Below are 16,077 nucleotides of genomic sequence, written 5' to 3' on the forward strand. Positions count from 1 at the left end.
AGGGGAGGGGGTTGAGGAGGGAAGGTTTGGGAGTTTGGGGTTAGCAGATGCAAACTATTATATATAGGATGGACAAACAACAAGGTCCCACTGTATAGCACAGGGAACTAGATTCAATACCCTACGATAAACCATAATGGAAAAGAATATATATATATATGTATAACTGAGTCACTTTGCTGTACAGCAGAAATTAACACAACATTGTAAATTTAAAAAAATTCATGGTTTTTACATAGTTGCATGTAGCAGAGAGAGAGGGGCATACATTTCTCACAGACCCTGAGATTCTGCTGGATTTGGGGAGACATTCCTGGTAGGTGTGTGACCCACCTGTAAAAGTCCAATTACACGTGGGCTAGGTATGGGGCACTGTCAGCAGGAGAGCTGGTGACCTCCCTCTCCAGCTTCCTAAGGAGCTGGGTGTGGCGTGTGTTTAAAAAAAAAAAGCAATCCTCAATGAGATTCAACAAACACCTTGCCACTCTCACAAATGCAAAAGGAGAAACTGTTGTATTTATTTTGCTCTAGATTTTATCAGCCTTGGCCACAGAAGAAAGACCTCTGTTTGCCTTGTCAGATATGCTCAACTTAGAATCTGCAGGAGATGCCACGTATCCTCAAGGCTCTTACCATTTCTCTGTGCTTGCGTTCCTTGTCCTGCAGACTTTCTCTGGAGCGCCTCAGCTATTGGCACAGGTGACAGGCCAGTGTGTGAGGGAATTAACAAACTCTGAGAGCAGCCATCATCCAATTGAAGGGAGATACGGGACAATTATCTCTGCTCTCTCGCCGCTTGGAATGGGGAAGTTAGGGTGTGTGTCTACACTGGCTCCAAGGGTTCCCAGGTGGAAGAGAATTTCTTTTTTTATAAATTTATTTATTTATTTATTTTTGGCTGCGTTGGATCTTCGTTGCTGCACGGCTTTCTCTAGCTGTGGCGAGCAGGGGCTCCTCTTCGTTGCGGTGAGTGAGCTTCTCATTGCGGTGGCTTCTCTTGTTGCGGAGCACGGTCTCCAGGTGCGCGGGCTTCAGTAGTTGTGGCGCGCGGGCTCAGCAGTTGTGGCTCGCGGGCTGTAGAGTGCAGGCTCAGTAGTTGTGGCGCACGGGCTTAGTTGCTCCGTGGCATGTGGGATCTTCCCAGACCAGGGCTCGAACCCGTGTCCCCTGCACTGGCAGGCGGATTCTTATCCACTGCGCCACCAGGGAAGTCCCGAGAATTTCATTAAGCAAGTTATGCACTTATTTACTGCACCTTTTACTGACTGCCTCTCTTCTCCTGACTCATTTCCCTACTGACCTGTGGATAATTCCTGGGAGGGCTTTTTATAGATTTAATTTTATTTTCCTACCAATTTTTTAAAATGAGGTGAAATTCACATGCTAACATAAAATTAACCATTTTAAAGTGAGCGATTCCCTGGCATTTAGTACATTCACAAAGTTGTGCAACCCCATCTCTATCTGATTCCAAATCATTTTCAGCAGTGCAAAAGAGAGCCTCACACCTGTTAAGCTGTTACTCCCCCACCCCACCCCCTCCTCAGCCCCTGGCAACCACCAATCTGCCTTCTGTTTCTATGTATTTACCCACTCCGGATATTTCACATAAATGAAAATGTATAATATGTGACTTTGAGTCTGGCTTCTTTCACTTAGCATAATACTTTCAAGGTTGATTCACGTTGTAGGATGTGTCGGTACTTCATTCCTTTTTAAGGTGAATAATATTGCATTGTATAGATGCACCAATTTTGTTTATTCATTTGTCTATTAATAGGCATTTGGGTTGTTTCCACCTTTTAAGCTATTGTAAATAGTGCTGCTATGAACATCCACGTACAAGAACTGGTTTGAGTCCCTGGTTTCAATTCATTTGGGCCTATATTACCTAGAAGTGCATTTGCTGCATCTTATAATTCAATGTTTAACTTTTTGAAGAACTGCCCAACTATCTCCACGGGGTTCAATTTCCCCACATCCTCGCCACCACTTACTATTTTCTGTTTAAAATTATGCTTATCCTAGAGGGTGTGAAATACCTCATTAAATACCTTTTCCGTGTGCTCGTTCCGAAACACATGGAAAAGTGTTAAAGAAGAACACAAAGCACAGAACACCTGTGTACCCTCCGCTTAGCTTCAACAATTTGGATTTGCCGGAGTAGTTTCTGGTGGTGTCATTTAACCCGTTTGTCCATCTTGTGTATTTTCTGTAAACTGGGAGTTTTGTCTAAAAGCCTGAATAGGTTCAGGTGAAACATCTCAACTTAACTTTTTTTTTTTTGCGGTATGCGGGACTCTCACTGTTGTGGCCTTTCCCGTTGCGGAGCACAGGCTCCGGACGCGCAGGCTCAGCGGCCATGGCTCACGGGCCCAGGCGCTCCGCGACATGTGGGATCTTCCCGGACCGGGGAACGAACCCATGTCCTCTGCATCGGCAGGCGGACTCTCAACCACTGCGCCACCAGGGAAGCCCTCAACTTAACATTTTAAATAATAATAGCAGACAAGAGTACTAGGCGCGTAGTAGGGGCCCACCGTTCCACACACATATTCTTACCGAATCTCAAAATGACTCTGGGTAGAGGAGGCAGCAGTTGTTTCTACCTTCCTGGAATCCACAGCTGTCTCTTCTGGCCGCAACACTTTGATTTTCTTCTCAAAAACCACCATTCCTCCTTTGGTCCTCCGGCTAAGAGTTGCTGACCGCAACCCCTAACACCAGAGGTGCCCCTGACGAAGGCGTAACAACCAGAGTTGCAGTGATTGGCCAACGAGAGGCACGTGATCCGCTTGGGCCAACGAGAGCCAGCCTTTGCGCTACCGCAGTTCATGGAATAGAATGCTATGTCTTTGACTGTAGGACTCACTGTAAAGAGAGTACTGCCAAGTAGTTATGAAAGGGCACCATTTGTCAGATACAGCCTGATTTCAGAAATGTTCAAACGTGAAAAGGAAAAATGTCTTACATTGCTGGCCATCTTGCCCTCCCTGGAGGAGAGCCTGTCTGAAGAGTGGAGAGGTGTTTCCTGGGGAGAGTTGCTTAGCTCTCCACGCACTCTTTCCTCTTTTCTAGTGGCCTAGGGACAAGCATTGGGAGGCTGCTGGCTGACGCTCTGGACGCTCAGGAAACCGACACAGTCTCCCCCAACACCTGCAGAAAATGCCCTCTACTCACTCATCTTTCCTGACGACCAGGGTCCTTTGGGTCCCCAGATTTGCAGAGACTTCACGGATTCCACTGAGTGGGGGAGTGGGGGGGTGAGCGGGGGGAGGCAGCAGTAGAAGCAGCTACACAGCCCACAGACGCGGGTCTGTGATGGACAAGACATTCCCGTGGGGACTACAGTGGTGGTCAGGGCACTGGGAGGGAGGTCCCAGAAACCACCCTCCCCCAAAGATCTCCAGGCACTGGGCTCAGAAACCGGACTGTTTGAAGGGTGACCACTTATCTGTGTGACAATGGGCAAGTTACCCAGCCTCTCTGAGCCTCAGCTTCCTTACCTATACTGGCTTGTCATTTACAAGGTTGCTGGCAGGCTTAAATGAGAACATCTCTACAAAGCTTATCACAGCGCCAGGCACGTTGTGAGTGCTTACCACTTGTTAGCTGTCGCTCTGCCCAAGGTTATCCAGACCTTATGTGTCTGGCCAGCCTTGAACCTAGGGATGTCTAGCTCTCCGGCTGTGTTCTTAACACCTCCCCAGGATCCTTTCACAGCCTAGATCTCCTCCCCTTTTCCCCACTCTTGTCACTTTCTTAAACTCACAGCTAAATTGTGACAAAAGAGGGATTTGTGGCAAATGGCTCAGCAGGATTTAGAAGCAACTGCTGGGCACATCTGCTGCACACGTTGACAGACTCCAGAGAACAAGCTGTGACCACCTCAGCTCACCTCCGGAGTCTACAGTTGGGGTGGGAAGGGAGGAGCTGGAAGACTGGGTGTGGGGCAACGCCCATGGGGACCTCCAGGGGCCTCCCAGACCCTCCAGTTGTGTGTCTTTCAAAATCACAAAGCTTAGGAATGAGTTGTGTGTATGTGCTCTTTTTGTTGGAATCTCAAAAGTCAAAAGGTATTTTTAACAGAGGTGGACACCGGAGAAATTCAGCGATGGCTGTGTAAGGCAGATTTCTGGGCAGCCCAAGATGTGTGCAGCCTGACAATCCGGTCCCCGGGAGACGGAGCTGGTGCCGGGATGATGTGGGTACGGGGGCGGGATACAGACAGAGACCAAGAGAGAAACAGAGGGAGGAACAGAGAGATAGATACAGAGGGAAACAGAGACACAGAGAAGCAGAGAGGGAGAGAGACAATAAGAGATAGAAACACACAGAGAAAGGCAGAGAGAGAAACAGAAAGAGACAGAGATACAAAGAGAGACAGAAAGAATCAGAAGGAGAGAGAGAGGACAGAAAGAAGGAGAGAAGAGGACATTTGTTAATTTAAAGAGAAAAGAAAAGAGAGAGGCAAGAAAACGGAGAGAAAGAGCGGAGGCAGGGAGAACTTGAGGCGAGAAAGAGACAAAGATTAAAGAGAAAAAGGAAACAGATGAGAGAAAGGCTGAGGGGAGCAGAGAAAGGAGGTGGGAGGGGGCGGGAGGGATCTGATTAGCCAGTGAGGACCTTTCCCCATTTCTGTCTCCTGTATTTTTCCTCTGGCAGGTGGAGCGCCAAATTAGCAACAATCTCATGCCTGTGGAAGCCCTGAACCCCAGCCCAGTATCCAGGCTATGTTAGAGGTTTATGGATCTGATTCTGTCCTAGCTTTTTTCCCCACCAGTTTCTGCCCCAAAGTAGACACTTCTCCTAGGCACTCAATGCTTGTTCATAGGACACTACTTTGGAAAGACCCTGGGAGCTACCGACAGCCTGGAACCGGGCACATAATTTTCAAAATGCAAACATGGGGCCTCTTGTTCAAAAATTATCAAGACCTTGACAGCTGATCATTAAACCAAGCATGGGGCTCTTCCAAGGCCAGGGCACCTACTCCCCTCACTTAGATGCGAGTGAGTGGAAGAGCGAGGACCCCAGGGCCTCTGGGAATGGCAAGAGGCAATGGCTCTACCTTGGGTTTCTCTGTTAACTTCATTCATTCATTCAACAGATATTTAAGACTGCTAGCCTGTAGCTACAGTCTTAAATATGGCAACGAAACCCTCCATTTCTCAAGTACTTTTCTGTGCTAAGCATTTTATGTGTATTATCTCATTTCATTCTCATTAATAACGAGACAGCATGGCTGTTATTATCACCAGTCCCATTTTACAGATGAGGAAACTGAGGCCACTGGCTTAAGTCCCAGGGCTACTAAGTTGTAGAGCCAGGGCTGTTGGCCTAGAGCCCTCATTCTTTACTCTCAGGCCTGTCTGTCTCTATTGCTCTTCCGAAAGGAACAGGAGACAGAAAGTGAGGCTCAGTAGGAAGGAGCATCTGCTTCATGATTTCTGGTGAGCAGGGAAATTACAGAGATGAAAAGGGGAGTAGACTTTAAACAGGAGGAAGGCTCTTCCACATAAATGTAGGAGTTTTCACATACTGGGGTATGGGCAGAATTGGCAGGAAGCAACAAATCACGGCCCCAAAAGCACAGCCTGCCTGTGCCCTAGGGACACGGGAATGAGCAGAGTTCAGAAATTCAGCATGTGATGTGTAGTGAAAGCATCCGGTGCAAGGAATTACGGTTTTGTAAGTGTGGTTTGTTTCTCTGAAGTCGCTAACACATCGTGTCAGTTTGCACTGCAGTGGACACCACCTGATGGATGTGTCACGTCCTCCGGAACGGGGGTTCTTAGCCTGGGGGTGGGAGTGAGCTCTGATTCTCCTGCACCTGGATGTAGCTTTCCTGGTGGGCGCCCTCCAGAAGCAGACCCTGAGTTAAGATGCCACTAAAAGTGGTTGTTTGGGAGGTGATACCAGGAAGCACCAAAGGACAGTGGGTAAGTAACCCTCAGAAGGGAAGGAAGACCATAAAAATGTCTTATTATTGTTATTGAGCACTGGGAACTCTGGGGACAGCATAGAACATACCTCACAGTTGTTCCTCCCAAGGGAAGTAAGAGCTGGGATAGTAATCCCTCAACTCCATCCCTCACTGGCTGAGAACTGCTCCCAGGTATATCCCTCTAGCGCGTCCAGATGCCCTGTAAGCCACGTAGAGTATTTAATTCTTACCTGTGGGTCTTGACATTCGGTATACAAGTTATTACTAAATATAGAATTGTTGGTACACTACACAAATATTACAAATTTTCAGATGTAGATAGATGCTTTGTGAATATGACTGCAGGTGTGTGTTTGGGGGGAGAGGCACCTACACAAGACATATTTTCTCAATTACCCGACATACAAATAATAGTCCATTAGTAATATACCTCTTAGCTTCAAGGAACAGAAACCCAACTCAAATTGGCTTTATCCCAAAGAGAAGTTTTGGTTCATATGATTGCAAAGGCAAGAGGAAGTGGGTCTGACTTTCAGTCCAGTTGGACCCAAGAGCCTCAACAACGTCACCAGGAATCTCTTTTTTTCCATTTCTGGGATTTGTTTTTCTTGGTCTTTTTTTCATTTACAGCCAGGCTTGTCCCACGTGACAGCAAGATGGCTGCCGGCAGGTCCTGTCATCCCTCCAGCAGCCTGGCAACTTCCACACACAGAGTGAGCCTGTTTCCCATTGGCCCAGATTGGGTCACGTGACCATCGCTGAGCTAATTCTGGAATCTCTGGCCAGACTGTGGTCACGTGCTCAGAGTCAGGCGGTAGGGTGGCTCCACCCAAGCACGTGGACTGAGATCCCCTCTCTCTCGTGGTTTCCCAAAGTAAAATGGAGGAGCTATTACTAAAAGAAGGGAGCCTAGATGTCCATTACAACCAGCATGTGGCGTGCCCGCCACGAAAAAGGGACCTTCCTTTTGGAAAATGTGGGGATGTAGACCAAAATATACCAGGGTCTTCCTAAAGAGACATACGGTTGGTTGCCATGATTTGGGGATAAAAGTATGGTTCTTGCAACATAATTTGATGAAATCATTTTGATTATATAAACCGCTCAGAGAATCCTCCAGTAGAAAATAGTTGAAATTCAGGAAGGAGGGACTCTGGGGTGTGTGTGTGGCAGGGGTGGGAACTGAGGCAGAGTGGGTAGATATCCACGGTAGAGAAGAGGTCCAGGTAGAAGAGCCTCCCTGCAGGTGGGATCCCGCAGTACCGTGGGTTAGAGCCCGACTGATAACCATAACACCTTCTGCCTGGCTCTATTTCATGGGCAAGGAGGAAGTACCAACGATGTTCGTTTCTCTTTCTCTGTCAAGAGTCAAGGGCAGTCCACTCATCCTCCAAACTGAAAGCTGTTGTATCAGAAACAGTCCATTTCATCAGATGACTTTGTCCAAAGGGAACAACCCTTGTGAGGCAGTGAAGTGTGGCTGAGGCTGCCATCTGGTGGTTGAAAGGGACTCAGACGCTGGCAACCTTGGCCATACCTTGCTTGGGCTTCCCTGTTGATATTCATTTCTTCACAAATATTTAAGAATGCCTATATGTGCCAGGCAACCATGTTGCAAACAGTAGTATTAATAGCATTGTTTTAAAATGGGAATTTTTTAGTTGAGTGCAAATAAAAACATACTGGAAACGTAAGGAAATAAAAAGTAGCTCTTTAAAACTTGTTAAGCCATGAAATTCATGTCGAAATTATTTTTTTCTATCCTACGCCATCTTTTAGGGTAGAGGGTTAGTAAATCTTGGACAGAGTTATAACATGGAGAGAGAAAGAGTGGGGAGCAGAGGGAGGGCGAGAAACTTGGAATGGGAGGTTGGTGGTGATCGAACTTTCCAGAAAGTGGCATTCATACCTTATCTTTGCTTTCAGATTCCACTTTGGTGAAGTATTTCCTCTGTTTCTACTGTTGCAGAACATACAGAACCATCACCTGTATTTGTGGAGCTGGTTCCATGCATTATTATGCTTTACACTTGGGACAGGTAGGTTGATGTTGGCGCCATCAGCGGGCCAGGGTTTTCTATCCACTTAGTGTCCATTCTTAGTGGCTTGCTTTTGTCCTCACGCTGGACTCTTCCACTGCGAGATGAACACTGACTGGGTTCAGAAAGGAGAAAAGAGGGCTGGTGCTGTAGCAGCTGTGTCTGTCCCCTTTTATCAGGAAAGCAAACACTTTTTTAGGGCAACCCTCACTCTCCACCAACACACACACACACACACACACACACACACACACACACACACACACACACACACACACACACACACACACACACACACACACACACACACACACACACACACACACACACACACACAGCCAACTTCAGCTAACGCTTGTTGACCAGGATGGGTCAGAAGATCAACCCTAACAGCAAGGGAGGCTGGGGAACTGGGTAACAGGATTGTCATAATTGAAACCAGCCATGACCCCTTGTTGGAAGATGGGTTCATGGCTGCTCTGAACAAAATTAGGGTTCCGTTAGCAGAGAGAAGAGAAACAGATATTGGATACTGTCTGCCTCAGCATTCCATCGCTTTCAGGACAGTTAGTAACTTTTCCTTCCTCTTTTATGCAGCGATTTAGAAGCCCCATAGCGAGGAGCTTCGCACTGACACAGAAAGGCGACTCCTCCCTATTGGGGTCCCTCACTCCAATACGCTGCTAGTCGCTGATGGAGTCAAGACTCAAACCCAGAGTTGCAGCTCCTCACTACTGCTGAACACAGCCAAACACCTCCCAGGACAAAAACAGTGAGGCAGAGTCCCCGAGCTCAGGGCGTCCGCAGGATCAGAGCCTGCTTGGGTTCTGGGTGCCCAGCACTGCTCAGGCTGGCTCAGGCGTTCCTACCCAGGACACCGACCAGGAGCCAGACCTCCTGTGTCCCCTTCCCTCATGGATGAGCTAGGTGGACTTGGGCAAGTGACTTAGCCTCTCTGAGCCTCAGACGCCACATCTGTAAGAGGAGAATGATAATAATTTTACTGACAGGAGTAAATGAGATATTAAAGGGCATCAAACAACTAGGAAATCTAAAACTGTTCCAAAAGAGAAAGTGCATTTAAAATGTAGAAAACAAAACAAAAAGAACTAGCAAGCAGCCGGCGAACGCCGGCTACAATTACCATGACTGTTATGATTATTACTGTGTTATCCTGGCAGGGATCTCTTTGGTCACTGCTTTATTGTTCTCCCTCTCCTGGCCCAGGGCTGCCCATTCTGCTGTTTGTCTGAAGTACATTTACTAGTGCAGGTGGGTTCATGGTCTCAGGGGAAGCTCTGTCTCTCCACTATTGTTCTAAACTTGTAGGCAGCCAGGCCTGGGAAACAGAATCTTGGTTTCCGAAAGCATCCCGGGTACCCTCTGCCTTTCCGTCTTCTTTCTTCACCTTGTCTGTCCTTCCTCGGAATCTCCTCGGTTCCATACCTGATTTTGAGTGACAGGCCCATGGATGATTCAGCCCCACCCTGGTCCTGCCAGTGGCCCCGCCCCACTGGTGAAACTTCTCTCCAGGAAACCTATCAGAAGCCCCACTCCTTCATTTTATAACGGAAGGTGATTGGATAGCTGCAGGGAAGGAGCACGCCCGACGTCCACCCAGGATGCTGCCCTACGTGCCTCCCCCACCCCGTTCTCCATTTACTGTGAGTTGTCCCTGAGGTGATAAGGTGAACTTGGAGCCCCCTTCCCCCATCCTTGAAAATTACCTAAATTTTGGATTGGATTCCCCACGTGGCCACCAGAGGGAGGATTAATCACAAAGTCCAGTCCTATCCCTCCCCTATCTACGTGTGGTCTGCCCCCTTCGGCTGCTCTGACCCCTCCCACCATGCAACCCCCTCTCTCCACCCTCCAGCCACACTGGCTGTCCCTCAAAGGGGACAAGCTCCCACTGGCCTCCCTCTGCCCCGAAGCTTCCCCAAACATCCCCGTATGGCTTTACTCTCCTTTCAGTCCCAGTTTAAAATCACCTCCTTGACCGCCCACCCCTAACCACAGCCGCACCTGGCTCATGCCTGCACTGGTCACTCCTGGCTCGTATCCTTGCTTGTCGTCATCTATCAGGATTTTTCTGCTTTCTTCTGGGTACCACCTGGAGGATTGCTTTCTTTGTCAAATGGAGACAGGCCGGTGATGGCTAACTGTATGTGTCAATTTGACCGGGCTAAGGGATGACCAGATAGCTGGCCAGACATTATTTTCAGGTGTGTCTGTGAGGGTGTTTCCCAAAGAGATTAGCATTTAAATTGGGAAACTGAGTAAAGATCATCACCCTCACCAAGGCAGATGGGCATCTTTGCAACCCACGGAGGGCCTGAAGAGAACAAAAGGCGGAGGATGGAGAATTTGCTGTCTGCTTGAGCTGCAGCATCTCTGCTCTCCTGTCCTCGGACACTGATGCTCCTGGTATGTCCTGCGTGGTGGTATGTGATGATGGCAGTGGACATGTCTTGTTCCAAACATTCCCCAAATGCTCCTGGAACCATTCCGAGTCACCAGCCAACCAGTCCTGTCTTGGCATTCAAAGTCTCAGTCATCCCAGCCGAATCCCCAGAAAATGGAAACATTCCACTCAGCGCCAGCCTGGAGTGTTTGTAACAAAAACCCCATAGCTTTGACTCTTTTTCATTTCTTTTATTAGCATCAATATATACAAAGTGGAAAATGACTTCATTTCATTATTCTAGCTTAGAAAGTTTGTTTTGCGTTTAATTCTATTTGGGCATAAAATGGAAATGAAAACTTCCCAGGAGAAAGCCTACCTTTGGGGGTTCCGAACAACTCAATAAAACGGGACCTCAAATGACCCAGCGACCTCAAAAACATAGGAAAGTCATACCCTTCGGATTGACCAAAAGAAAGGTCATTTTTGCCCAAGGCTCACGCTCAGCCTACACGTACCCACGTATTTGCCCAGTCCCGTCCGTCTGCTCATACAACCGTTTGGATCACGTAGCCACTTCGTTTCCTGCTGGGCTGTTCGGCAGTCTCCAAAGCTATCAGCCTGAGGTTCTGCAGGCTCTCCAAGGAGCTGACTTCAAAAGGTCATTTTTAAAGCATGTCCGTGGAACTAAATAAGGATGGCCATCAAGTAGCAACCAGAATACTTAAGTTGGCTAAATATTTCTACCCTCTACCACCAGAAGAAGCAGAAAGATGAGTCCCAAGCTGAAGAGGGTTGAGTGTGTGCATTTTTAAAGCACAGGGTGGTAGCTGGCAGATACAGCTTATACGAATTAGCATGTAATACGCACCATCACATGCATTCTTTGAAGCTCGAAATCTCTGTAAACGTATTTCCCCGATGTTTTACAAAGAGTAGCTTGTAGGAAGGTTCAGTCTGTTCTCAAGTTTAAGATTGTATCCTGTTCAAAAATATTTAATCCCAGCGGGTTTTAACATTGAGCTTATTAAAAACAGACATGACATGAGCTGAAATGAGATGCCTGGTAAATTTTTGGCACGATTATTATGATTTGTTTTACCTTTACATATTACAAAGACACATTCAGGTATTTTAAAAAGAAAAATAGACACCAACCTGTCTTTTCAATCACACTGTACATTGTCAAGCTTGCATGATCCATCTTTTGACTAAAACAAACTTTTAAAACATGGTCACAAAAAAAATTAAAAAAATAAAACATGGTCACAGGTGCTATATGACTAGGACAGAACTAAGACATTGGAATCCTGGAAGAAAAAGAAAAATCAACACCTCTCTACCCCATCCAACAGCCAATAAGAACTCCTGGGCCATGGCCTGGCCAGTTTCGGGGAACAGGGTTAGAATAAAGATTTTATATTTTGTCAGTCTTTGTGAAAGGCAAATATTTAGTGTTCATGTAACCACAGTATGTTCTAAAATTAAATATCATTAATAGAGTTCTTCATTCTGGACGACCCAGGGTTAGGATTAGAATCAGCATCAAATAGATACAAAAGCAAAGATCTGATTCCGCCTTCAAAAAAAAGTTTGCATTATTTGCATTGCTCGTCTTTCTCCAGACATGACATTGCTCTCTAACGGTCTGCAACATTTCTCCTCTGGTTCTTTCATATAATGGGGTGGGCTTTGGGCAGCTGAACAGCAGCCTTTTATGATCTCTTGCTGTGCATCATGAATGCATGCTTGAAGGAGCAGATGAGCAGGATTCTTTTCTGGCAGAAGGAAAATATTTGGGCCTCAGACCCCCCCAGGACTGAGGTCCACGGTCCCGGCTGGGAGGAGGGTGTGTGTGTGTGTGTGTGTGTGTGTGTGTGTGTGTGTGTGTGTGTTGTGTGTGTGTGTGTGTGTGTGTGTGCGTGCGTGCGCGCGCACGCATGCGCAAAGCCAACTGCCATATTCTGTTTCGGATGCTTCCTAAGCAAGCTACCAAAACATGGACTCCCAGCCATTCTCCCAAAGGTATGGCAGCCAGAAAGGTCTTGTTTGAAAACCAGCTGATTTAAAACAATTCTAGAGAGCATGGGAAGGCTCCAAAGGGCACCCCAAAAGCCACTGGGCCGGCGTGCCTCTCTGAGCCACTCTGACACTAGGGAGATGAATTGGCCTCACGTGCACTTTTCCTTCCAAGCATCCTCACCCCTTGCCTTCTCTTTACACCTATATTTAGAAAAGAATCTTCCAGATAATCACACACTCACCAGTCCTACTGGGTTGAGGTGAAAGGACTCTGATCAAATACCAGGATGCGGGATTAATGAGATGCTAAGAGTTCCTTTCTGGCCTAAAATTCCTCCTTCTCTCCTCACTGGAGTTCAAATCGTGTGATGTGGATGCCGTTGTGGCTTTAAGCCCCCCGTTCCTGTTCCTCGGCACCTCTATGGTCAAGCATTCACGCCACCATCCAACATCCGGGCAGAGCTTCAGAGAATAGAAAAGTGGTTTCTTCTCATAGGACCCTCCCTCCCTCCCAAATACTTGACTGCAAGTGTATTCTGAAGGTGCCACCTTTTAGAGTGACAGTGCACTTGAGTCTCCCCTATTTTGAGGGCTCTGGCAGTGCAGCACCCTGGGAGGGAAACAGAGCTCACCCCTGGATTTCTCCCCTGCAACCCAAAGCCTCTTAACACTACGGGCGGTACTGCTCACGCCTGCAAAGACTACGGATCTATCATCACGGCTTGAGGGTGGCCTTGTTGAACAAGGTGATCGATTCTGGCCCTTGGAGCATAAATTACCTGCTCTTTCATCGTTGAAAGAGTATCATTTTATTCTCTCGATTCCCTTAGCCAGCTTTGCCCCTCATCCACTTCTTCACTGGAACTCTCAGATCTCTCATCTTCTCTGAAAACTTTCCTTTGTCACCTGTCACCTTTATAGAAAGAAAACATTTTCTTAGTTTGCCAGCATCCAGCGAGGCCAGGGTGGTGAAAGAGAATGTTTGTGTAACACCTTTGCTGCCTTCAGAGGGGCATGGGAGGGAGGGGACGGGGCAGGTTCTTTTAGCAGCTGAGGAAAATGGAAGGGAGAAAACAGACTGGTTTTGGAGTAGTGCTGTTTAAGTCTCTGTGCTAAATTTCAACCCAAGTTAATCCAACAAGAAATACCCTTTTCCAACCTAATCTTGGGACTTAGATTTGTACGAAAAACACCATGGGCATGGATCCTGAAGATGCATGCAAGTTGATGCAGCCGTAGCACGGCATTGCTGATAGGAGAAACAGCCTGTTGCTGTTTTTTTTTTTTTTCCTTTTCCCTCTACTGCTGTGTTTGCTATTTTACAGGTCCTCCACCTGCCTTCAGGATTGAGGCTGTACCACAAATTTGGCTGCAGCTGCAATACATCCAACCACACCTATTTCGATTTTAAATATAATAAATACAGTGAAGAAAACAGAAAGTCTTCAGTAAAGAGTCTAAAGAAAAGACAGCCGACACTCTGGGCTTTCCATCAAATGCCACATGGTCTCTGGATGAATTTCTCGAGGAGGCTGTAGTTGAGTTTGTATCTGTAAGTTCCCTTGTCACGTGGAGCTCTCTCTAGATGGAAACTTCATACTCTCTGGTTTCCTGTGTGAGAGAGAAGCACAGATCTGTTGACCCCTTGTGTGGCAGAGTGACTCATGAATCGTTCTGGATCTTCACCCTTCTCTGTATCCAAGATATTGGACATAGGACTTTGCAGTGCTCTTTACTCTAAACTTGACTTGCTTTTACCAATGGGTTATGGGAAAGTGGGTCATAAGAGGGGCCTGAAAAGTGCCTGTGTGTTTCTGCTGCTGGCGTCCTGCCCTTCTGCCTTCACCACGGGTAGAGCATGCCTTGATGGCCTTTAGTGCCGGCAAGAAGATGAGAGTCATGGACAGTAGAGCTGAGTCATCAGCCAACCACATATGTGTGAGTGAGCACTGCCAAACCAGGACTACCACCCAGCTGAAACTAGCTGAAAACACTGTCCCATGGACTGATGAGCAAATTAACGCTTGTTACTTTGAGCGACTGAGTTTTGGGATTGTTACTCAGCATTATCATAGTGCTAGGTGACTGATACATACACGAATAAGTCTTAATAAGGTCTAGTTTCTAAAGGGCTATTTTTCATCAGCTTGACCTTCTCTGAGGATTCAGAAACAAGCTATACACAATGTAAAATAACATATGACCTTGTCTTACCAGTGCCATATCTAAAATGACCACAACACGTAGGCAGCAACCAGTTCAATTTCTCCAATACTCGTGGAGTGTGTGTAATATACTCCAGGCCCCCAGGGCAGAGGAGTAGGGAGATATAAGAAGTCATAGGCTCGGCCCCATGTCACTGTCACATGCTTTAATGGAGGTCTACAGTTCCCACTGGGTCAACACAGATATGCAATTCTGTCTGTGCTTCATGGTAGATGCAAGTTTGGGGGGCAGGCTCCAAGGTGGTCTTCATGGTCCCCAACCTCCTGGTATTCACATTCCTTGTATGATCCCTTCCCCTTAACTGTATGCAGAACCTATGATTTGCTTCTAAGCAACAGAATACAGCAAAGGTGCTAGGATGTCACTTCCGTGTTTGTATTTTGTAGGATTGCGACCTCTCTCTCTCTCTCTCGCTGACTCTGAAAAAGCAAGCTGCCATGTTGTGAGTTGTTCTATGGAGAGGGACACATACAAAGGAACTGAGGTTGACAGCATGCAAGAAACTGAGCCCTTTAGTCCAACGACCTGCAAGAAACTGGATGCTGTCAACAGTCATGTGAGCTTGGAAGTGGTTCCTTCCCCAGTCAAGCCACAGATGAGACTGCAGCCTTGACTGACACCTTGATTGTAGCCTGTGAGTCCTGGAGCAGAGGACCTATGTTAGCTGTGCCTGGACTCCTGACCTACAGAATCTATGGGGTAATAAATGTGTGTCCTTTAGGCTCCTAAATTTGCAAAAATATTATTACACATCAATTGATAACAGGAGGTCAGAGGAAGCAGGAGTGCTGCAAGGTTAGCACGGACACGGAACAAGTTTATGCCCCCAATATTGGGAGATGATTGTACATTGTCACACAGTGAATTTGAAGGTTGTGGTTTTGCAAACTCGTGACCAGCCTTCTTGTTCTTCACACATGCCTCTGGGCCTTTGCATGTGCTCTCCTGTCTTCCTGGCATCTTTTTCAGCCACCTTATATGACTCAGCTTTCTCAAAGATGAGATGAGATGGCCTTCTCCCATCCCATCACACACTCATAGCACCCTGTCCACTTTCTTTCATGGCCCTTAAAAATTATGGTTGGCCCTTAAAAATTACGGTTTGTTGCAATCAAGATATTCACTGGCATATTTGATTGTTTGAGGTTCAAGGAGAGGCAAGAGAGGCTAACAGAGTTGCATCCTGGCTGCAGGCTGTGTGTTCTGGCTGTGTGCAATCTTGACCAAATCGTTTTTCCTCTCCCTGAACCTCAATGTCCTCATCAGCCAATCAGAAATAACCAGAGAATCCATCACAAAGAGTTACAAGGATTCAAGGGGATTATGCATTTAAGGCGCCTGGCCCATAATATTACTATTACCATTACTACTACTACTATTATTGATATGTCTCCTTTGTGAGCTTATAAGCTCACTAACGGAAGGACTGTGTCTATTTG

General features: G+C 46.9%; 1 protein-coding gene across 4 annotated transcripts in view; it reads right to left on the reverse strand.

The window, feature by feature from the left end:
• Window positions 1-10,626: 10,626 nt before the first annotated feature.
• The window catches only part of SEZ6L (seizure related 6 homolog like), a 200,709-nt gene continuing 195,258 nt past the window's right edge, over window positions 10,627-16,077 (reverse strand). For all 4 annotated transcript variants that reach the window (XM_060311160.1, XM_060311161.1, XM_060311159.1 and 1 more), the window contains one exon: window positions 10,627-14,023. In XM_060311160.1, the coding sequence (XP_060167143.1) occupies window positions 13,994-14,023 (30 nt within the window). In that variant the 3' untranslated portion in view covers window positions 10,627-13,993. The remainder of the gene's footprint in view (window positions 14,024-16,077) is intronic.

Source organism: Globicephala melas, chromosome 13 (assembly GCF_963455315.2).
Source record: "Globicephala melas chromosome 13, mGloMel1.2, whole genome shotgun sequence".
In the NCBI taxonomy this organism is placed as follows: Eukaryota; Metazoa; Chordata; class Mammalia; order Artiodactyla; family Delphinidae; genus Globicephala; species Globicephala melas.